The sequence below is a fragment of the Elephantulus edwardii genome, unplaced genomic scaffold (genome assembly GCF_000299155.1).
Source record: "Elephantulus edwardii isolate Elephantulus edwardi_28Jun2011 unplaced genomic scaffold, EleEdw1.0 scaffold00015, whole genome shotgun sequence".
Taxonomy (NCBI): Eukaryota; Metazoa; Chordata; class Mammalia; order Macroscelidea; family Macroscelididae; genus Elephantulus; species Elephantulus edwardii.
Window position 1 is genome coordinate 17,765,411 of NW_006399765.1, and position 23,310 is coordinate 17,788,720.

The 23,310-nt window shown below is 50.0% G+C and overlaps 1 protein-coding gene across 4 annotated transcripts in view; it reads left to right on the forward strand.

The window, feature by feature from the left end:
- The window catches only part of HNF4A (hepatocyte nuclear factor 4, alpha), a 26,054-nt gene extending 4,204 nt beyond the window's left edge, over window positions 1-21,850 (forward strand). Inside the window, exons 2-11 of one of the 4 annotated variants that reach the window (XM_006881551.1) lie at window positions 498-672; window positions 2,987-3,081; window positions 9,300-9,406; window positions 10,102-10,257; window positions 13,798-13,885; window positions 14,963-15,118; window positions 15,984-16,224; window positions 18,978-18,983; window positions 20,459-20,601; window positions 21,708-21,850. In XM_006881551.1, coding sequence (XP_006881613.1) covers window positions 498-672; window positions 2,987-3,081; window positions 9,300-9,406; window positions 10,102-10,257; window positions 13,798-13,885; window positions 14,963-15,118; window positions 15,984-16,224; window positions 18,978-18,983; window positions 20,459-20,601; window positions 21,708-21,850 — 1,310 coding nt within the window. Of the gene's footprint in view, window positions 1-497; window positions 673-2,986; window positions 3,082-9,299; window positions 9,407-10,101; window positions 10,258-13,797; window positions 13,886-14,962; window positions 15,119-15,983; window positions 16,227-18,977; window positions 18,984-20,448; window positions 20,602-21,707 lie in introns of all 4 variants that reach the window. The other 3 variants (XM_006881553.1, XM_006881550.1, XM_006881552.1) reach the window with 3 other exon arrangements.
- Window positions 21,851-23,310: the final 1,460 nt, after the last annotated feature.

The window sequence follows — 23,310 nt, forward strand, 5'->3', positions numbered from 1 at the left end:
AATTTTTATGGTATTATTTTTATGTGTACCGTCAAATCAGATCTGACTGGTACAGGAGGAGATTGCCCCTTCCTTCTCCAGCAGAGCATCTGGTGGATTTGAACTGCATACCTCTGGGATTGACGAAATAGTTTTGGGGAGAAGCCAGGGGGTTCTCTGTCCCTTCCACAGTTCACTTTACCTGTCGAGCAGGAGTCTCCAAGGATCACATGCACACTCAGAAGTGGCCATGTTGTCATTCCTTTGTAAAGAAATTCCCAGGTGGTGGCCACCTCCACCGTGGGGGAGACGCAGGGAGTCACCAACAACACCATGAGATCACTGTCACTGTGTGTAGAATGCAACTGAGGTTCCAGTGGGTATTCTGCCCAAGGTCATGGATAATGTAACAGAAACAGAATTGGGTCCAGTGGAGGCCAGAGGCTGAAGGAGACCCCTGCCATAATCATATGATCCCGGCCCCTCCTGAGTCCCTGCTCCCATCTCTTCTGGCACAGACACATCCCCGACAGAAAGCGCCAATCTCAACGCGCCCAACAGCCTGGGCGTCAGCGCCCTATGCGCCATCTGTGGGGACCGGGCCACGGGGAAGCACTACGGGGCCTCGAGCTGTGATGGCTGCAAGGGCTTCTTCCGGAGGAGCGTGAGAAAAAACCACATGTACTCGTGCAGGTGAGGAGTCTGGGGCCTTGATTTCTTCAGCTGGGAAATGGGGCACACTTGGGCTAATCTTCTTCCCAACTGGGGCCCAGAGGCATGTGTCCTTCCAGGCCTTTAAAGCTTCTCTCATTTCTTAGGCCTTGAGGACTGAGATGAGCACATCTGGTCGAGAAATCCCACTCACTTCTTGGGAGGAGTTGGCCTGTCTTTCTCCCTCAGTGAGGCTGGTGGATTCAAACTTCTCACCTTTGATTTGTCAGTGCAATTCCCTACCCACTAGGACGTCAGAGCTCCCAAAAAGTCATATTTCTTCTATTGTGCTGCTGTGTTGGAATCTACTCATAGCTGCCCCTACAGTGGGTTCTCGAAGGCTGTCAATCACATGGGAGGAGATTATCCATCTTTGTTCCATGGAATAACTAGTGGATTTGAACCACCAGCTTTTGGGTTGGCAGGGCAATTCCTTACCCACTAGGCTACCAGAGCTCTCTATAAAATTTTGATTGTTGTGTATCGCTGAGTCAGAACCAACCCATAGCTGACACTCCAGTGGGTTTTCAAAGGCAATAGTCTCACAGGAGGAGATTGCCCGTCTTCCTCCCACAGAGCAGCCAGGTGTACTCAAACTCTGTGTCTTCAGGATTGCAGTGCAACTTCTTACCACTAGACCACCAGAGCTCCCCATAAAGTTATTCACTTCCCTTGATAGAGCACTTGCTGAATGCCAGGCACCATACTTTCTTGGGAGCTCTGGTAGTGCTGGAGCTAAGGACTCAGCTGTGCACCAGAAGGTCAGCAGTTTAAGCCCATCCGCCGCTCGACAGGAGAAAGAGGTGGAGGTCAGCTTCTCCAGCCTTGGAAACCCTACATGGCAGTTCCACGCTACCCTGTGGGTCACCATGAGTCAGAAGCCACTCCCTGACCCAGTAGTGACAGCAATAGTAAACTAAGTCTTACACACATTGTTTTACTGGACCAGACTACTTATTCCCCAGTTAGCAAACAACGACCCACAAAGCTTAGGATCTAGACTCCTCTAAAGTTTCAGAGAGTGAAGCCATCCTTCAGCCTGGTACTTTTCTGGAATGAATAAGGGGTTGACTGCAGACTTTTCCACTTACCACTCCCCTTTTCACAAAGACTTTCCATTCAGGGTAATAGCAATAACAGAAATAATAGTGTTGTGTTTATGTGCTGTTGAGTTGACCACAACTCAAGTAATAATGCTGTTGTTGTGAGGTGCCATCGAGGATGACCCTACAAACAACAGATCTGAACCTTGTGCCGGCCTCACTTGAGCCCACTGCTGCAGTCACTGTGTCAGTCCAGCTCCTTGAGGGTCTTGCTCTCCTTTGCTGACCCTCCACCTATCTGAGCATGATGCCCCTTTCCATGTAATAATGCTTTTGTTGTTGTTGTTTACTGTTGAGTCAGAACCGACTCATAGCTGACCCTCCAGTGGGTTTTCATAGGCAGTAAATTGCATAGCAACAGCTAGGGGATTCGAACTGCATTCCTTTGGGTTGGCAGTACAACTCCTTACCACACTAATCCAGCAGTAGTTGTCAATTATGAGCACTTGCTAAGCACGTGATATGGATGATCCCACTTTTACTTGCCAACACCTCCCTGAGGTGATGAATTAATGTACTCATTTTTTAAAAATTATTTTTGTGCATGTGTACCATCAAATTAGATCTGACTGGTACAGGAGGAGATTGTGCCTCCTTCTCCAGCAGAGCATCTGGTGGATTCGAACCATGTACCTCTGGGATTGCAGTACAGCTTCTTGCCCCTAGGCCACCAGAGCTCCCTTAATGTACTCATTCTATAGATGAGGAAACTGTGGCTTAGTAAGGACTAGGAATTTGTCTAAGGTCACCAGGTTCGAAGCAGTGAACAGCCAGGGCAGACCCTCACTCAGGGCCTTACCCTGGTCTGTCACTCTGCTGGACTGTTTTTTCCTCCTTCAGGAGAGCAGTTCATGCAGGCAGCCTGCCATGAACATCAGGCATTCAGAGTCTCAGAAATGACAGTGGCTGGAACTCAGAACGCGAGGGGTCCCTGCTCAGCTCTGCCACTGACTCAGGGCCACGTGTAGCCTCTCTGGGCCTCAGTTTCTTCATATTTACCAAGGTGGAGTTGGACTGTTGTCCACAAGGCCTTTCCAACTCCTGGTCAGTTAGCAAGGGGGGTCCTGGCATGAGAGATTTGAGTAAACGGGCTGGGGGGTTGGGGGGGTCAACCAGATGGTCCATGGTCGTGGTTCTTTCCTGGGAGGAGAAGGCTGTCTCTTCTCCATCCAACCATCCAAAACCTTCTCCAGATTTAGCCGGCAGTGCGTGGTGGACAAGGACAAGAGGAACCAGTGCCGTTACTGCAGACTCAAGAAGTGCTTCCGGGCTGGCATGAAGAAGGAAGGTGAGCCCAGCTCTCCCTGCCCCGCTGCCCCACCCACACCCAGGGCTTTGAGAGTCATTTACGACTTTATGACTAGGTGACAGGCCCCAGGGTGACCGGCTCCTTAGCCCAGAAAGGACTTGCTAATAACCAGGGGAGGGAGGGCCCAGAAATCTGACCATAGGGAGGGACTGGGTTTGGTCTTGGGAAAGAGTCAGAGAGATAAGGGCCCACCCTCAGCAGCTCTGTAATTGCCGGCTGCCTGTCTCCACCACTGCAGGGCAGCCATACTGGGGGCGGGTGGGGGACGGCGGTCCAAGCCACTATTTCAGACATCACTCAGATCTCATAAATATCATCTATTGGAAGCTCTATTGCCAAGTTTCCTGTCCCAGAGCGTGTTATCCAATTCCTTGAATCCTCATCTGTATGTACCAGATGATCTCCAAAAGTCTTCCATGTTCTAGAAAAATGAAAAGAAGGCATCAGACTTGTCCTGAGTGAAGCAGGATGGGAAAACGGGAACATGATATTAAGGAAACTTTGCTCCCAGTAACTAACTACCAGTCGCTGAGCTGGGCATTCCTCACCTTTGGGGGCCCTTCGTGGTCCTGGTGTTCCTGTGTGGTTGGCACTATTACTGTCCCCTTCTTTTTATGGATGAAGGAAAGAGGTCTTGAAAGGTTTAGTAGCTTACCCAAGCCCTCACAGCTGGTCAACAGAAGACCTGAGGATTGAACCCTGAAAGCCTGGGGAGCAATTTCAGTGTTGTTTAGACAACTCTGCAGACCCCAGAAATATTGAAAAAATTGTTTTCAATCCAATCTCTTAGGACAAGACGGTTTGAACTCCTTCTCAAAGTCGTCTGCGTTCATTTCCTAATCTCTTTCTTTTCTTCTTCCCAATCTCACTGCTCCCAGGTCAGGGACTAGCCCCAGACCTCCAGTTCCAGCATAGAGCTAGGCCACCTGACCCAGACCAAGTGGAGTTCTGTACCAGCACACACACGCCATCCACCCCACGAGCAGGAACCTGCGAGCCAGCCTGTCCCAAGCTGGCTAAGGAGGGGACACCGGGCTTTAGTAACCTCCTTCTCCCTTGACTTCCTTCGAACCATTTTCTCTGCCTGCACCTTCGCAAGCACCTTCTGTGCCATTCAGAGTTGGCCCTACAGAGCTTATTGTCTGAGCACATAAGCCTTGTTGGAAGAGCTGGGCCTGCTGATCCCGTAAAGGAGGAGGGGATTTCCAAACTGCAGTTCTAGCCTCGCTCTGACCTCGGTGATTCTCACAGTGGGAGAGCGGCTTTTCCAAACTAACAATGCTTCTCCCTCCCCTGCCCTCCCCTCCTCACTTTTCAGCAGAGTTGAGCCTCTCTGGCCTACTCTCCCCTCCAAAGTGAGACCCATATTGTGGAATGAGAAATATTATGAACGGGAATGTGATACACAGTTGGCAGCAAGAAATAGATGAAGAACTACAATCTAAGAGCAGAATTGTCTGGTTTATATCAGTGGTTTTATTAGTCTTAATTAGAATTCTATGATTTTCCAGAGGTGTTTATTCAAAGGCCTTCTGGTCAAAAGAATGAGTGAATCTTCCATGTTGAAATCTCATGCCTTGAGATGGGCAAGCGAGGAGAAGGGTTGGCAGCTCACCTCAGTAGGTGGCTCCCTCCATGAGCTGGAAGCAGCCGGTCCTGCAGCAGTCAATCTGTATTTACGCTCCTTGTTAAAAGTACAGAATCATTTCCACGTATGTAACTTCAGGCACACTTTAGGCTGCCCTGGCCTCCAGTTTTTCCATTGATAAGATGAGGGGACTGGGTAGATGGGTCTGGCTCTGTGGATCACACCTGTCTGGGTAAGAAAGGACATGTGTGCTTGTTCTCTGGCCTTCTCACTGAGCTACCACCAAGCCACCAGTTTCTATCTCCTGGAAGGGGCTGGAACTTCCGCCCATCCAGCCTGAGCTTGACGTTGAAAATAGATGTTTGCTTCTTGACCCAGGAGAAGGGATGTCAAGCCAGGATTGAAAGGTTGCCTGATAGCAAGTGAGTGGGGCCTAGTAAACATTAGCACTAATTTGCATACTTCTGTTAATCAGAGGACAGCTTGGGTGCAAATCAGTTAGTTGGTTGCTTCGAGAAGGTCAGGGCTGCAAAGTGTCCATTTTGCTGCCATGGTCAAGATCTGGGGAGGAAGATCATTCCTGTTGTGGTTGTTGTTGTTCTTAGTTGCTACTGAATTGACTCAGACTCATAGTGACCCCATGTCCAACAGATCGAATCCATGCCCATTCCTGTGCCATCTTCGCCCATTGCTGCAGTCACTGTCGTTGGAATAAGTTCATTTCGTTGAGGGTCTTCCTTTCCTTCTCTGATCCTCCACCTTTCCAAGCATTGTTAGTTCTGCCTGAATTGTATGGAGCTCCTTAGGTGACAAAATGATTAATGCACTGGGCTGCACTGAAAGGTTAGACGTTCAAGTCCTTGTGCAGGTTCCTCAGAGGAAAGGCTTGCTGATCTACAGAGCGCAGTCCTCCATCTGGTCACCTTGAGTCAGAGGAGATGGGCTTTACCTACATCTTACAGCCTCACCATGGCCCCTTAGCCCTGACAGGACGTTTTCCACAGCCTCTCAGTGGGAGCGTCACTGATTGTAAGAATCAGGACAAGCTTTCATCTCTCATCCTTGGTAACTTCAGCAGGATCTGAGAGGGCTGGAAACCAAAAGCAATCCTTGAGCTGTAGCAAGTATGAGCTGGAAATGCAGGATTATAAACCAGCCTAGTCTATAAAAAGCCATCAAGTCCATTTCCTCCCCCCTTCACAGAGGAGGAAGCGGGAGGCACAGAGGGAATGTGATAGGTCGAGACTAGAACCCAGTTCCCCAGTGCTGAGCAGACACCAAGTTCACTGGTGGAGTCTGAGGTTGGTTGGCCTGGAGACTCCTTCTCTGGCTTAGATTCCTGGGCTTTCCTCTGGCCACAGGAAAGGGTTCCAGCTCTCAGGGCCTGTCCATCAGCCTGGGAACTGGTCCACATGGCTCTCAACAGGTTCCCTGAAGGCACAGACACTCGAGGCAGAAACCTGGGGGCCCAAGATTATGTTTCCAACAACCACATACTGGAGAGGTGGACACCCGCCAGGGCACAACCATCAGTCCTGGGAAGTGCTCAGAGCCTGGGGTTTGAAGCCCAGCCCAGGTTGCAGGGCCTGAGCTCAGGGCTCATCAGGGCTGAGGGAGGGGCAGGTGTGGTTGGCGATGGACCCTCCTTGGACTCGAGGCCCACCACCACCACCAACCCTCTACCAGGGGCTCTCAGAGAAGACAAGCGCATCCTCCCGTCCGCCTCTGCCCCTCTGTTAATATTCAATAGAAGTTGCATTAGGTCCCCGACCCTGCTAATACTGAGCAAACATTTGGAAAACATCATTCCGTGACTGAGCTCGCGCCGGGCACTGATAACACCAGCCTAACCTTGAGGAGCCCTCCCGGCAGCTGCTGACAACAGCCTTTTATTCTGCCCGCCTCTGCCACCGGCGCCCAGTGGGTGCGGACGGCCTGGCAGGCCCAGGAGTCACAGGAGGGTGGTGGCAGGCAGGGCGGGGTGCCAACCGGGGCAGGAGGGCTGAACTGTGAGCCGGGGTGACCAGTGGGGCCTCAAGAAAGAGGAGTCTTCTTACCTCCACTAAGAGAGAGAGGAAGGTTCCCTTTTAATCTCCACGGACTCCCAGGCTCAGGTGGGGGTATTTGGGATTTCTTCGGATGTCTTCTCAGCAGCTATGGATGAAATCAGGGGAAAGCTTAAGAACTGAAAAAGTCAATGTTCTCTTGCGAGATAAGAGACTGGTGAGAACAAGAACTGGTCTCATGCCACGTGTCTGCCCAGTCACGCCACAAATGTGTCCTGAGCACCTACTGTGTGCCAGGCACTGTTGTAAACACTGGGGCCACAGCAGGCAACATCTTGGTGTTTCTATTATCTGGATGTGGTTCCTGTTTTCTGGAATTTTTCCTTCTAGTGGAGAGTCAGACAGTAAACAAATGAGTAAGCAATTCTACCCTTAAAGACAAGGAGAAACCTAGAGGGGACTAAGGCGGCAGAGCCTGCGGGAGGAGGCGTCACATGAGACTGGGGGTATCTCAGAGTAGGGGGCCTTTGGCAAAGAGACATGAGTGGAGAAGCTAAGCATTATGGGAAAGAGTTCCCAGCATTGGGCACAGCAACTGCCAAGAACCCCAGGGGGGAGTAGGCAGCACGTAGATCAGAAAGTTGCTGTTGTGAGGTGTCACCAAGTGGATTTCTGACTCATAAAGACCCACGTGACGGAGAAGAACTGCCCCTGAGGGCTTCCTAGGCTGTAATCCTTACAGAAGCCGATTTCCAGCTCTTTCTCCTGTGTAGCATCTAGGTGGGTTTGAACTGCCCACTCTTCTGTTAGCAGTGAAGTGTTTAACCACCACACCACCAGGGCTTGTTGGAGGAAGGGCCAAGACAATAGGGTAGGGGGAGGTGAAAGATGAGGTCAGGGAGGAAACAGGATGGGACTTGGAGGGTCTGGTTGTTGTGGCGAAGGGTGTTATTATACCACCTCAGGCTCTCCACCAGAGTCAGCTTTTAACTGGATTCTTCTCTCATCTGGGGGGTCCTGGGTAGTGCAAATGGTTATTTCCCTCATCTGATAACTGAAAAGTTGGGCAGTTCAAGTCTACCCACAGGTGCTTCCAAAGGGAAATCCGGCCATCTACTCCTGAAATGCCAGCCATTAGAAGCCCTCTGGGCAGTTCCACTCTCACACAGAGGGTCGCCAGGAGGTTAACTTGACTCTGTGGCAACTGGGTTAGTTTGTTTTTTTTTCTGTCTTCTGAGGCAAGATGCTAGGAAACGAGTGAGGAGAGCCCTAGCCTGACCCCATGTGGGTAGGTGAGGTGCTGGGGCCCCGCTGAGGGGCGCAGAGAGGTACCAGTTGAGGGGACTGTTGTGTTGGGATCACTGACAGCTTTGGCGGTGGATTTGACGTGGGGCATGGGGCGGGGAGGTATCCAGGAAGACACCCGGGCTTTTCCCTGGAGAGATGGAAAAAGCTGAGGAGAGGAAGCCGGAGTGTCAGAGATGGGGAAACTGAAGCATGCCAGGAGGATGTGGTGCCCTCGAGAATGCAGGCGAAGGTCTCCAGTTACCTCCCACCTTCCAGCTTCAGCAAAGTCTCCTTGCACAGTGAGGCCACTTGAATCGGAAAGGGATGGAGTGTGAGCAGTGGACAGCCCACTGACGTCTTAGGTCAGGACTGGCCCGGATAGGGGTGAGCAATGGGACCTTGGTGGCCAGAGACCCAAGATCCCAGCACTTGGACGGCCTGCCAATGGGAATAAGGGGCCCTGCTTTGAACTGCTGTCCTTGAGAGGCTGAGACTACTGAAAGGGACCATCCAGGCGGGTAGGGGCTTCTGCCCGAGGTCTCTGTCCCAGAGCTCCGCGCTGGCTTCACCCAGAGTCATTTGTGTTGCTTGTTTCAGATACTTGATTTTTATATTATTATTATTATTCTTGTTCATTTGGATGGATGTTTACAAGTCATATTGGTTTTTCATTAGATCATTCATAGACATTTTGTTTTACAATATGAATTACAGTTGATTGAAGTCATTAACTGCACTGTTTATTCAGCCCCTGGTTGTCTGTTGCTCTCCCTCTCACTCCACTCACCTATTTATTAATTTCCACTCTCCTCCCTCTCCCTTTGTTTCATTACACTGGCATCTGGAAAGAAATGGGACTCTTTTATTAAAAAACAGGGGTTGAGAACCTCGGACCTAGTCAGACACCTTCTTCAATGTTCCAGGCTCACCATAAGCCTCCTTACTAAACCATTAGTCTCTTGGATGCCTCTCCTGATGAGTGGCTCACTCTTGGACACGTGTGTGTGTGTGTGTGTGTGTGTGTGTGTGTGTGTGTGTGTGTGTGGTGGGGGCACAGAGTAGAGTAGAGTGGTTCTGATGCTTGAAAACTTCTTCCACAAGCCAAGCTGGAAGCTTTCTTCCCTCATCCCCCCCACGCTGATGTAGGTGTTCTGCCCCTCCTGGGGCCATCCCTCCCACCCCCACGTGTGTTTCCTTTCCTCCAAGACAGGCTTGCATCCTCTCGCTGAGTCGAGCTCTCTCCCCGCACCCTTCACTCACGCTCTGTGAGCCACGTGGCCCCCTTCTAACCGCCTACCACCCCTGCCTCCTCACAGCTGTCCAGAACGAGCGGGACCGGATCAGCACACGCAGGTCCAGTTACGAGGACAGCAGCCTCCCCTCCATCAATGCCCTCCTACAGGCTGAAGTCTTGTCTCAGCAGGTATGGGGGACCCCTCCACTCATCTAGGGATCCCCCACAATAAAGAAGAAGAATAGGCTCACCCTTCTCCAACCCTGTTTAGCCAACCTAGGCTCTGGAGCGGGGGGGGGGGGCGCCTCTGATATCTAGAGGGGAAACTGAGTCAAGAGATTCTAAGTGCCACAAATGTCTCATGACCTGCTTTGTAGTAAAGGCAGGACTTGAACCCAGGTCTGGTGCCCTTGGGCACTTTCTGGTCTCTCTTCTGCCTGCATTTGTAGACTGAACAGGGTCTTAACTCTCCCTGAGGCCTGAGATGGACTTAGCATGGAAAGGACTAAAGAGTGGACAGAGGGGGCAAATGGGCCCAGCCACCCCTTGCTGTGTGACCTCAAACAAGTCACAGCCATCTCTGATATCACCAATGAGGATCGTAATGTCTACCCTTCTTCTCCCCTGGGGCCAAAGGGTTCTTCTGAGTTCTAGGGAGCTTGAGGAGGGGCTACAGGGGGGCAGGAAGTAAGGGAGGGCCCAGGAGAACCCCCTATCCCTCAGCTGTCCCTCAGCTGCCACCTTCTGCTCCTGTGCTTATTCCAGAACTGGGAGGGCGCCCATAATGCAGAAGCCCCCCCTTTCTCCAGACATGAAGGGCGCTGTGCAAAGGACAGAGTGTGAAGGGGGACTCGGCCATCCTTCTCCTTCTCTCTCTTTTCCAGATCACCTCCCCCGTCTCTGGGATCAATGGTGACATCCGGGCCAAGAAAATCGCCAGCATTGCTGACGTGTGTGAGTCCATGAAGGAGCAGCTTCTGGTGCTGGTCGAGTGGGCCAAGTACATCCCAGCCTTCTGTGAGCTCCCGCTGGACGACCAGGTGGGAGCCGGGGGCGGGGCCGGGGCACACAGGGGCCTGCTGGCCGGTCGTGGGTACAGCTGAGGGGCTGGTTTGATGTTATGTAGTGAAGCATGCCTGGTGTTCACGTGCCCAGGAGATGTTTGAATTGCTTTACAAATGTTAACCCCTTCAGATGACGACACTGTGAGGTAGATAGTATCATTTTCCTCATCTTAGAGGTGAGGAAACCAGGACACAAGAGAGAGATAAGTAACTTCTCAAGGCTACACAGGTAATATCCTGCAGAGCTGGGATTAGAACCCTGGCAGGCACGCTCCAAAGTCCACCCTCTAACCCCCGCACCTTGCAGCTCTCCTGGGGTGGGGGGTGGTGTCAGGAAATTTGAGCTTGAGCCCTGACTCTAAATCTGTGTTATCTTGGACAAATTACTTCCTCTCTTGAGCCTCTGTTTTCTTTTTTTATTATTTTTAATTTTTTGTGTGTGTACTGTCAAATCGGATCTGACTGATACAGGAGGAGATTGCTCGCTCCTCCTTCTTCAGCAGAGCATCTGGTGGATTCCAACCACATGCCTCTGGGATTGCAGTGCAGCTTCTTGCCACCAGGCCACCAGAGCTCCCTAGAGCCTCTGGTTTCTTGTCTGTAAAATGAGAACAGTTACTTACTGAGAACGGTCCACTATTATCTGAAAAGCACAAAAGCATGTCACTTGACATCACAGGCCATCCTCAGTGTTAGTTTATTTCTTGCATCCCACCAAGACGCGTTGTCTCAGCACTTTCTTTCCCAAAGTGCATTCACTGTGATATCAAGTGTCCCAGGGAAATAAGTGAGACTGGGTTGAGGAAGTCTGAAGACAGATGCGTTTGTGAGTTTCCACATACAATGGCTCCTGCACAGAGCAGTGTCTGAAAGGAGAGCTAGCTGACCTGGTCCCCATCCTGGCTCTGAAGGCAGCTTGGGCTGAAGACCTGGCCAGAAACCAGCTCCTGGCATATCTGCTGAGATGTTTTGGGCACATTTGCATAAGAGACTTACTAAGTACCTTGTCTGCAATTAAAGTTTCTGAGAAGTTCTACGGTTGGGCTGCTGTTAAACTTTGAGGAGCCCAGAGCTTCCCAAGCTCTTTGGTCCCCAGAGTGTACAGGAACATCTTGTGACATCCCACAGGCGGACACACAGCATGAATGCTGGTTGGCTGGCCTCTGGCCTCACACAGGGCTGGACAGGGATTCTCCTCCATTGGGGAGAGCTGGCGGGGCAGGGATTTGGGCCAAGCTGCCCCTGCAGCTCCCCTGCTGCTCGTGCTCTGTCCCCTGGCCCCTCTGTCGAAGAGTCTCCATTAATGTTTAATCCCTTCTCTTCCCTCCCAGGGGCTTATAGGGTAACAAGACACCCCCAAGCCGTACAATTGTTAACCTTGATTTCCCACCCAAACTCCCTGGCCAAGGCTCAGAGCATTCTCGGAGAGCAGTGATGGGTGGCCTGTAACGTGGGAAAATCATTAACATCCCCCCCAACCTGCCTGCCCACCCCCAGAATAGCCATATGTCAGAGCACTGACTGTTGGAACCAGGAGGTCCCGAGCTCTCCTCTTATGGACCAAAAGGGACTCATCTCCTTCAGGACGGATGGAGACATCTGGACAATTAGGAGGCACTGTCCTCCAAAGGACACCCCAGTTGTGTCACTGATGCCTCTGGAACCAGCTTCAAAGTTTGCTGATTGGCTGGTTGGTTGGTTGGTTGGTTGGTGTTGGACGTCAATCCCTGGAACTCTAGAAGGTTGGGGGTAGTTGGACAAGAGGACTGAAGTCGAGAAAGGCAAAAGGATTTGTCCAAGGTCGCAGAGCAAGTCAGTTCCAGAGCTGGGCTCCCAGGCCAGGTCTCGAGCCTCTGGAAGAAGAGCCCTAACTGGCGCCTGACATATAATAGATGCTCAACAAACAGCTTTTGCTGCCCCTGGGCCAGGTCATGGAGAATCTCTCCCAATTCCTTTCATTTTCTGTCATCCTCACTTACAAAGCTCTAACTATACAGGGATAAAGACAGGTGGCTGTCCAGGAAGAGCCAGAGGCGGAGAGAGAATCAAGAGTTTGTTCATTCATTCAACAACTCTCCCATTCACGCATTATTTTGTGTTTGTTGAAGGCTTGCTGTGTGGCAGGGTCCCTGGAGTCCTAGAGGGGCCTTCTCAGTCTTCCCATCCAAAGCATCCCTCCTGCCTCATTGCTGTCCAGCTCACCACCCTTACCTCCGTCCTCCCTCCATACTCCTTGTCCCTCCCTCTTCTCCTCCCTTCTGGGCTCTCTCCCTCCTCCTTCTCTTCTTCCTCTCCTCCCTTCTCCCTGCCCCTCTCTCTTCCTTCATTTCTACCTCTTTTCTCTCCTTTCTTGCATGCCTTTATTTAGCTCTATCAACCTCTATTCTATTTATTGTTTTCTGCTTCATTCTCTTCTCCATGCATCTCTCCCTTGAACAGAAGCACCATGGAGCTGCAGGCCTCTGGCCTTGTTTTATTTACCATTGTGTCTCTGAGCGCCCTGAATTTGGTAGTCACTTAGCATGTGGTGATTGAAAGAATTAAGTGGATTCGTAAGCAATATAATTTTACTTGTGTGACCTGCTTAAACAAAACTCTCTAAATTCCTTGACCTCAGCTTGCAGGTAAAACCCGTGAGAGGACCAGCTGGTGTTCATGCAAACTTTAAAATGGTTCTGGAAGGGCGGCTGCTGTCCTGTAAACTGGATTGGTTCCACCTTAGAGTTCGGTCTTCACAAACTATACCTTGTCCCCCCTACAGGCAAAGGTCTGTCAAGCTGAAGACCACAAAGACCACAGCTTACACCTTAGCCTGGGGAAGGGCATCTTTGAGACCAATAATTTCCTCAGAATTCCTGTAACTCTCTGAGTCTCAGGGTCCTACAGCACCAAATGGCAGCTGTTCTGTCCTGATCTGCAGGACCATGATCTTCTCCTCTCCTCTCCTCTCCTCTCTCACACATACAGACACACAGACTTGACTGGGAATCTTGCTACATGCAGAGCTTCCTGGGCCCCACTCTATACGTAATGGAACCAGAATCTCTGGTAGCAGGACCACAACATCCCTAGTTTTATAACATATGTTCCATCATTTTCTGTAGCCAGTTCATGGGTAAAAGTTCAGAACCCACCAATTTAGAACTTTGAAGGGATGACGTCTTAGCTCCTTTGGAGCATCTGAAAACCTTTTAGTTGCTTCTGTTTTCGCCATTTACAGACCCAGCCCTCAGGGGAATAGCAAGTGCCTGTGGGCCCAGCAGAGCTAGGGCAGGGTCAGCCCAGGGGCTCCTGGCTCTGAGCCGCATGGCCTTGCCCTGCCAGGGTTCTCCTCGGGCAGTGTCCTCAGGGCCCTGGTTCAGGTAGGGAAGGAAGGCAGCAGTGCTGATGTCCACGTTATTGTCCGGGGAGAAAGAGGCAGGCAGGGAGCATTATGGTAACCTGGTGGCCACTGAGTTGGAAGCAGCAGCCTCCCAGGGATGCAGACACCAGGACACTGTCACTTCTCTCTACCAGGTGGCCCTGCTCAGAGCCCACGCCGGCGAGCACCTGCTGCTTGGAGCCACTAAGCGATCCATGGTGTTCAAGGACGTACTGCTGCTAGGTGAGGAGTTGGTCTGACCTGGACAGGGCTCTTTGGGGTACAGCCAGTGAGGTACACTCCCCAATATGGGAGAATACCAGGGGGACAGGCAGGGGGAGGGAGTCGGCTCAGAACAGCCTTGTCCTAAAGTCTATGAATTGAGGACTCAGCTCTCAACTGAATACTTCCACCCCCTCAAGATGCAAGGGATTAAAGTTTCCCAGCATTAAAAATAATAGGACACTCTGAGAAACAATAATGAGGAAGCATTGGGCTGTTAACCAAAACGTTAGCAGTTCAAACTCATCCAGGAGCTTTGCAGTAGAAAAGCTTGGCCGTCTGTAAAGGTTACAGCCAATAAAATCCTGGGGGACAATGAATGAAAATGTGCATGCAATGAAAAATTGACGAGTCAGGTCCTAACAACGATAACAGAACTACAGTTAAAGCCCAGCCGGGCTCATCCCTGAGTTCACGGTGCCTTCATGAGCTTTTTAGAGTGGGCCCAGAATGGCACATACCACCTGTGCCTCACAGCATGCTTATTTCTTTTTTAAAATATAAGGCATACTCTGTGCCAGGTACCATTCCAAGAACTCTATATACGTTGACTCATTTAATACCAACACGTTACAAGTTGAGCTGTATAGTTTATCCCATTTTGCAGATGAGAAAACTGAAGCACAGAGAAGTTAATTGAGTCATTTGCCCACAAGTGCCCAGTGAAAGAGCCAGGCTTCAGTCTGGGCAGTTCAGCATCAGAATCTGAGCCCTTAACCTTTATGCTTGGTGCCTCCTCCCATGTGAGCTTTGATTGTCATCAGTCTTTTGAGTTGTGCTAAGGAGTGGAGCTTGGACAACATGAAAGGAGTCCTAGAAAGCAGGCTCCAACCTCAGCTGGCTGACTTCAGGGAGCTTACCCCCCTGATCCTGGCCTCAGTTTCCTCATCTGTCAAATGGACATGACAAGTCCCCATGGCTGCCTACCTCTATGGTGCTGGCTACATTGCTGACTGCAAAGCACACACCTGGGCAAAATCAAGACAGTGGTAAAGGGAAGGGTGACCGCCCCTCATCACCTCCTTCCTCACCCACCAGGCAATGACTACATCGTCCCCCGGCACTGCCCGGAGCTGGCCGAGATGAGCCGTGTCTCCATGCGCATCCTCGACGAGCTGGTGCTGCCGTTCCAGGAGCTGCAGATCGATGACAACGAGTATGCCTGCCTCAAAGCCATCATCTTCTTCGACCCAGGTACAGGCCAGCCTGACCTTCTGTCATGCTTCTCTTACGGGTCACATGCACAGAGTTCATCACCTCCTTTCACACTTCAAACTGAGAAAAGCTGTTTAACTGGTCCCATTTAACAGATGAGGACAACTGAGGCTCAAAGAGATGGCATCAATGTCCCTTGTGGTCAGTAGTGACAGACAGGGCCACAGCACTCTTCAGGTTTTCCAGGTTGCTTGTGATGTAGACTTGGGAGGGTGAAGCCGAGCAGGCTTCCTGGAAGAGGTGAACTCTAAGCTGAGATCTCAAGATGACGAGAGGTGGGAGCTAGGTGAAGGGATGAGGAAGGGAAGACTGTTTCAGAAACAGCGTGTGTTGAGGTTGGGACAGTGGGACCTCAGCTGCTGGACCTGCCAGCATAACACAGGCCATATACTTTCCTTGCTCTGTGCCTCAGTTTCCCTCTGTATAAAATGAGGAGGTTGTTGGGTGCTCTTTTGAGCATGTTCGTGAATCCTATCCCTCTATTCCAACCCCCTCTCAGTTCTACCCTATAGGAAATGTGGCAGAAACCTGATTCTGTCTGAATCTTGTGTTGTGTGCTGTTGAGTCGGGACCAACCCATAGCTGGCCCTCCAGCAGGTTTTTAGAGGTTGTTAATCGCATGGGAGGAGATTGCCCATCCACCTCCTGGCTAGGGAGCCACTTAGTGCTAAGATGCCCTGGCGCTGAGGACCTTGAATCCTCAGCCAGCCCAGCCAAGAACTTGCTATGTGATTTTGGACCATTAGGTACCCCATCGTCTGAGCCTCCTAAGTTAGGGTCCTGACTCCTCAGACCCACCACCTGGGTCCCCTTGCCCAACCTTGCCCACCTCCTCCTGTTGCAGATGCCAAAGGGCTGAGCGACCCGGGCAAGATCAAGCGGCTGCGTTCCCAGGTGCAAGTGAGCCTGGAGGATTACATCAACGACCGCCAGTACGACTCTCGAGGCCGCTTCGGCGAGCTGCTGCTGCTGCTGCCCACGCTGCAGAGCATCACGTGGCAGATGATCGAGCAGATCCAGTTCATCAAGCTCTTCGGCATGGCCAAGATCGACAACCTGCTGCAGGAGATGCTGCTGGGAGGACCGTGCCAGCCCCAGGAGGGGCTCCGAGGTGGGCAGCAGGGCAGGGACGAGAGCTTGCGGGCGTAGCTCACCTACCCAGCTCCACTGCTTCCTCCCTGGGCGGCCGGGAGCAGGTCACATCCCCTGTCTAAGCTTCAGCTTCCTCTTCTGGAAAATGAGACAATGGTCCATTTGTTCAGCCGCTGACAGTCTAGCATTGCTAGTCCTTGTTATAAATGATGAATGCTCAGCAGAGAACTAGATCTCTGTGCTCCCGGAAATGGTGTGTATGTATGTGTATCAGAAGGGCCGTTGGGAACCAGTCTATAAAGAGCAAAGTAACTACAGATTTTTATAATAAATTGGTGGAGGGAGACCTTCTTAAAGTTGGGACTTTTATTGTAAGACCTGATGGATAAGGATGAAAGGATACAGAAAAGTCACACACACGCACCCCCAAAACAGCAAACTCATTGCCATCAGCTCGTAACTGACCTTCCAGCCTGTTTCCAGAGGCTATAATCACATGAGAGGAGACTGGCCATCTTTTTCCATCAGAAAAGCTGGTAGATTCAAACCACCTAACTTTGGGTTGGCACCATGATGCCTTAACCACTAGGCCACCAGGGCTCCTGATAGAAAAGTCAAGAGGCGAATATTCCAGACAGAACTGATAAGTATTAAGGGCCTGTGGCATCAGCAGCTTATGTACTGAGAAAGGCAAGACTGTGAGACACAGACGAAATTGGACCAAAAAAAAATCATTAGCATATGGTGGTAGGCTATGGTCAGAATCTTTTGTTTGCACTGTGGAAACTGTTAGACAAATGATAATCAGCCTGCTGTTTTCAACAGATGACTCTGTTGGCTGGAGAGTGGACTTCAGGGACTTAAGAATGGAGGCAGGAGACCCTTAGGACATTACTGTTGCTGACCAAGTAAAGAATGGGATAAGGCTGGATTGAGACATGATAGTGGAAATGGAGTAGCACAGATAATGTTGAAGATATTTTGGAGGGAAAGCTCACAGGATTTGCTCATCAGTTGTATGTGTGAAGTGAGGGGAAGAATCAAAAAAATGACATCCAGACTTTTTCTTTGAATGACACGAATGGTGGAAGAGTTATTCCATAAGGAAGCTGAGCTTTGGTGGTGGTGGCTGTGTAGAGAGGGGTCGAGAGATCCAGTATGGGCTTTAGTTAAGGCTGGGATGATGTCCAAGTTGAGTTACATAAGATACCAAGGAGGCAACAAGAAGTATGAATTTATTGCTCAAACCTAAGCTCAAAGTTCAGAGTGAAAGCCAACTCCATGGTTTTCCAATGTTTCTGAAGGCAGAGAGGAGGCACTGTTGAAGGAGACAGAGGCAGACTAGCTGGGAGTTAGGAGAAAACCCACGAAAGTGCTGGAGTTTATAATCCATGAGCAGCACAGTTTCAAACAGGGATGTAGCAGAGAAAGACAGAGACCCACTGGGTTTGGCAACCTGGAGACACTTGGTAGTTTTATAAAGATCTGAGTCAGAACGCACTAGGAATGCAAACCAGAAGGGGAGCGTTCCAAAGCCATTGAAAAGGACATTGGGAAATGACAGAAGTGGAGACAGTGAGCGTAGACAATCTTCTGTGTATATTTTGTTATGAAGGGGAACTCTGAGGGAATTGAAGATTCTTGCAAAGACAAGCGCACAATTGAAGGCTGTGGAATCGAGGCAGAATTAAAAGGAGAATAAAGACGGGTGATAGATGTGTACAGTGAGGCCCGCAAGCTCAGTAGATTTGAAGAATTTCTGCAGTGACAGTACTGGGTTAGGTGTGTTCTGGATGATTCATTGTGGGGACAGTCATGTACATTGTGGGATGTTTACTAGTCTCCCTAGCCTCTTAGATACCATAACTTACTCCAGCTGTGACAATAAAAAAATGTCTCCAGGCGGTGCCAAATGCCTCTTAGGGGGAGAAAATGACAAACTCACCCTTAGTTGAGATCCTGGTTAGAGTGTGGCCACAGACTAGATGGCAAGCGGTAGGGCAAAGGAAAAGAGAAATTTGGTCAAGTAAAGAGGGTACGGTGTCTCTGGGTCAACCATGGGGGTCTTGAAGTAGTCAGAGCAACCGAAGCAGAAGAGATGAAGACGACGGTGAGCTGGACTGAATGGGAAGTGGAGATTATCATGCAGAACTCTCAGAGGGTCTCCTCAAATGACATGAGACTCAAAGGAGCTAGAAAACAAGAAATTATTATAAAGAGGTAGGAATTCTCACCTGGCCTCTGCTTCTAGCCCTTCCCCATTCAGTGTTTATTAAGTGCTTTGTGTATGCAAGGCAAGTGGGGATCTTACTGGTGAACAAGAAAGAGGAAGAATCCTCCCTGCATGGAACTTAAATAGACAAATTATCACTGAAACAGTGAATTACAAGTGATAATACCTGCTCTGATGGAAGAAGATAGGGTTCAATGGGAATGTGATTGGATTAGATAAGGCAGAACCTCTGTCAGGAAGTCACATCTGACTGCTTGGTTGGCAGAGAAGTAGACAGACCACAGGTTTAAGGAGGAATAAATAACAGGGCTTGGTAATAGTGGGTGTAGAGATGAGTTCAAGACTGCCCAGGTGGGTGGCCCGGGTAACCTAACTGTCTCTCGAGGTGCATTTGGATATGCTTCCAGCTCCTCCCACTTCCCCATTCTCATCAAAGCCTCATTGAGCTCCTGGGCACAGTCAGGCCATTTGAATGAAGGTGAATGGGAAGTGAAGAGGGCATGGCGTCGTCAGTCCCAGGTGTGGACGCAGTAGGAAGTAGTTTCTGTCGCCCCAGAAACGCAATAAGGAAGGTGTCCCTGCGGATTCCCAGCAACCTCACCTGTGAGCCAGCAGCCTTGATGGTCATGAACTTGATGGAAATGAACTGAAGCCCCCACGTGGTGCCATAGTGGAACCAGCACGTGCAGCAGCATTTTACTGGCCCCAAGGCACTGCTAGCTATGACAGAGTCTCTCGGTCAAGGCCTGTTGATGTTTTGGTTTAGACAATTCTTTGCATTGGCGATAGTCATGCGCACTGTGGGTCACAAAGGAGCGCCCTTGACCCCCACCCATTAGATGCTAGGAACGTATCCCTGCCCCACGCTCACCTCCAACTGTGGCAGACTTAAATGTTGCCGGGCATTACCAGGTAACCACCACCGGGACAAAACTGCCACCAGTAGAGAACCATCATCATCTGATAACTCGTTTAATTCTCCTTTCAGCTCTGTGCATATGGGTTTGTTACACATTCGTTGTCATTGAGATGTGCCTTGTTTCCTCTTCGGTAAAATGGGAACATAACGGTGTCTATCCTCTAGGGTTGTTGTGAGAACTGAATTCTTTAAAACACAAAAGTTCTGTAAAACAGTTTCTGGTGCATACATGACAGGGATTCTACAATTGTTAGCCATTATTGAAACAAGTGTCCTTTAGAGGCCTAAAATCCCAATACTATCATTACTGTATTTGTGAATATGCTGTATCACTTAATCACACTCTGTATGATTTTATTACTTTCTAATGACTTTTCTTGATCAGCTGTTGGATTCCAGATATTCTGACTGAACCTCAACGAAAAAATAAAAATACACTTTTAATAACCATCCACAGATATAATGCTCAAAGACAAAGGAAGGAAAAATAGATTATAAATACATTATGTGATCCAGAAGAAAGGAAGATTTGCTTCCTACTGGAAGTGGGAGGAGCAAGAGAGATTTCCCTAAAGGAGGAAATCTCTGAGCTGGGATTTGGACTTGTAGCTTGGGATGGGGGATCTTTAGGGAAGAGTTCTCTAGTGGAAGCAATGGCAAAGATCCTAGAAATAGGGCCACAGGTGCTACGTAAGTAGGGCTATGTGGCTGAGCAAAGGTATGAAAGATGAGGCTGGAAGGTTCTTGAGACCAAATGGTTGAAAGGCTTGGATGTTAAGGAGATCTGAAAGCCATTGGTTAATATTCTAACACTACATGCAATCAATGCCCTACTTAAACAATTTCGGAGTTTCCTTATCTAATCCTTTCCAATCCCTTGTGCTCTCCTGGTTTGTGAAGCCTCTCTCTGCATAGGGATCATAAGCTCTACTTATTCTTAGCTCAAGAATAAATCACTATTAATGAAGCGTGGGCAAGTTAATTGGACATATTTGAGGAAGATGATGCCTCAGCGTCTGTGGTCCTCATCCCTCTGTTCTAACTGGGCTCTCTCTTCACCTGCAGGGTCCTCCAGCGATGCACCCCATACCCACCACCCCCTGCACCCTCACCTGATGCAGGAACACATGGGCACCAATGTCATTGTTGCCAACACAATGCCTGCTCATCTCAGTAATGGACAGATGTGTGAGTGGCCCCGTCCCAGGGGGCAGGCAGGTGGGCAATCTGAGGGTCTACCTACAAAGGGGTGAGGATGGAATCTGAGAGAGGGGGCAAGAGAGGGTAGGTTGGGTCTAGAAAGTGAAAACTAGGATGCATCAGTGCTCTGCTATAGGGTAGAGAATGGAGGATGAGATTGCTGATTGGTGAAGGTGTTTGTTTATTCAGTGAGGCTGTCTACTGGGGTGCCGACAGTCTCCACGGAGAACAGCTGTTTGGGGCCGAGGCAATCCACACGGGTAAGACTGCTACTGGGTGAAGATAGTCATTGAATGAAAATTTGCCTAGAAGATATTGTCCATGAGGTAAAATTGTTCATGAAGTAAGGCTGCCTTTTTAGCAAGAACATCTACTGGACCAGACTATCCAGGGGGGCGGCAATAGCCACGAGGCTACACTGCTGTTCTCTTGGGTAAAATGTCAGAAGAGTGAGTTTGTCGCTTGGTCAATTTCTCCAAAGAGTAAAATTATCAATGGGATGAGGTGGTCCCCTGAAATTGTTTCATTTCATAGAGTTTGTTCTTTGAGAAAGTTGTCCATTGAGTGAAGCTGTCAGTGGGATAATATTGTCTATTAAGATGAAAGTGGATCATTGGATCAAAGATACTCTCTAACGGGGTAGGACCGATTAGGTTTTTTACACTAATCTCTTAAATACTAGAGAAATAGGTTTGTTTGTTTTTTTTTTTTAGTCAGTCAATCCGACCCTTGGGTCTCATTTACTGTTGCTTTTTATTGTCTAGCAAAAGAACGTCCCTGTCACATGTCCCATCACCTTTGGGGAGAGTCAGATTGGGCCCTGGGTTGGGAGAAGCAGCCCACACCTTCACTGTAGATGGTGGAGAGAGCATGGAGGTTAGTGAAGTTTGAACAGAAGGCTCTGGCCACCAAACCCGCCCCAGCCACAGCCTTTTAATCTCATAAAGTTTAATCTGTGTGATGTAGGTTCAAGTGGTAAGAGCCTTTAGGAGTTACCTACTTCAAGTCTCTGAGTTCATAGTGATGAAAACAAAAGCTCAGGAAGGGGAGAGAGCTCTCCTGTCAATCTTTACTTGTTTGAAGGTTTGGAATTCTGAACTGTCCTTGTCTCTCTGTCTCTCCAGCCACCCCTGAGACCCCTCAGCCTTCACCGCCAGGTGGTTCGGGGTCTGAGCCCTACAAGCTGCTGCCGGGAGCCATCACCACGATCGTCAAACCCCCCTCTGCCATCCCCCAGCCAACCATCACCAAACAAGAGGTCATCTAGCAAGTCGCTGGGGGTCGGGGGCTTTGCTGGCTCCCCCCAGCCCCCTCAAAGACACCTGATAATCACTTGACCACAGCCAAGGAAGGCATGCCAACAGGCCAGTCCCGGAGCAATAACGGAGAGACTTGGGCTGAGGGGTACCTTCTCTGGCCAGCCTTCATCCCCTGCTCTGGATGAAGGGGCTTTGACTCGGGGAGACTGACTGCAAAGTCTCAGCTGCCGTGGACAGCTTTTCTCATGCAGAAGCCACTGCTTTCACCTTCACCCATCCCCACCCCCGGCTTCTTCCCCTCAAAGGACAACTGTGTGGAGACAATCTGGAACCTTCTTCCAGCACCGTTCTCTTCTCTCTTTCCAGGCACAGCACCCTTTGAGGCTGAGTCAGAGGGGGGCACCTTACCCTCCCAGTTCTGGCAGCCCAACTTCAAAAGCTCCTCCCCTCTGTTGTCAGTTTTCTCAACAACAGCAAATCGAGTTGCTGTTGTGTTGGTTCTGACCTGTGCTGGCCTCATGTGTGCCAGAGTAGAACTATGCTCCGCTGAGCTTCAGGGGCTGACTTCTCAGAATCAGATCACCAGGCCTTCCTTCTGAGGCACCTCTCAGTGACCTCAAACCTCTCAGCCACCAAGAGCATTAAACGTCTGCACCACCCGGGGGGGTGGGATTCCACTTTTTTCTCAAGCCTCCTCTCCAGAACCCTAGGAAAGCGCCTAACTAATTCCTCCAGTCCTTCCAGGAACGTGTCTAAAGATTACGTGGGGTCCACACAATCTAGGAGCCCATTGCTCTACCTCACCTCACCCCACATCCCTTCTTCAAGGAGTTGGGTAGGTGTTTGGCGTCATGACTAGAGGCTTCCAATGGTGAGAGAACCATCCAAGGTTGACAACTGCAGTAGCGCTTGGAAGGAGGCTGGGATGTTAGAAAAAGCCTGTTTGAAAGAGGTGATGGAGGAGGTGAGACAGGACATTCCATGGGTGAGATCACACCCTGGACAAAGGCTGGAGGGCAGAAGAACGGTGTGGGAAGAAGATAGTGAAGAGACCAGGCTGTCTGGAGCAGGGAGAGCTTGCTGGAAAGCCTTGAGTGCCAGACTGAGGTGTTAGACTTGAAGCCATGAGTAACTGGGTTCTCAGATGAAGACAGCCGTCTTACAGAGCTTTGTGCTCGGCAGCCCAGATTTCTCGACAGCTGCTTCTGTGCATCCAAGTTGAACATAGTCATTGAGAACTTCAAGCCAAAGCCTCTATTTGATTGGACATAGGGTCACTCTGAGCTGTAATTGACCTGACAGCACCAAACAACCACAACAATAGAAGTTAATGACGGATTCAGACATATCAACGCTTGCAGGAATACGGCACAGGATCAGGTCACGTTTTTTGTTCTGTTAACAAAGTTAAGTCATAACTTGGAGCCAACTCCAAAGCAGCCCATCAACAGGAACAGAGGGGTCCAGG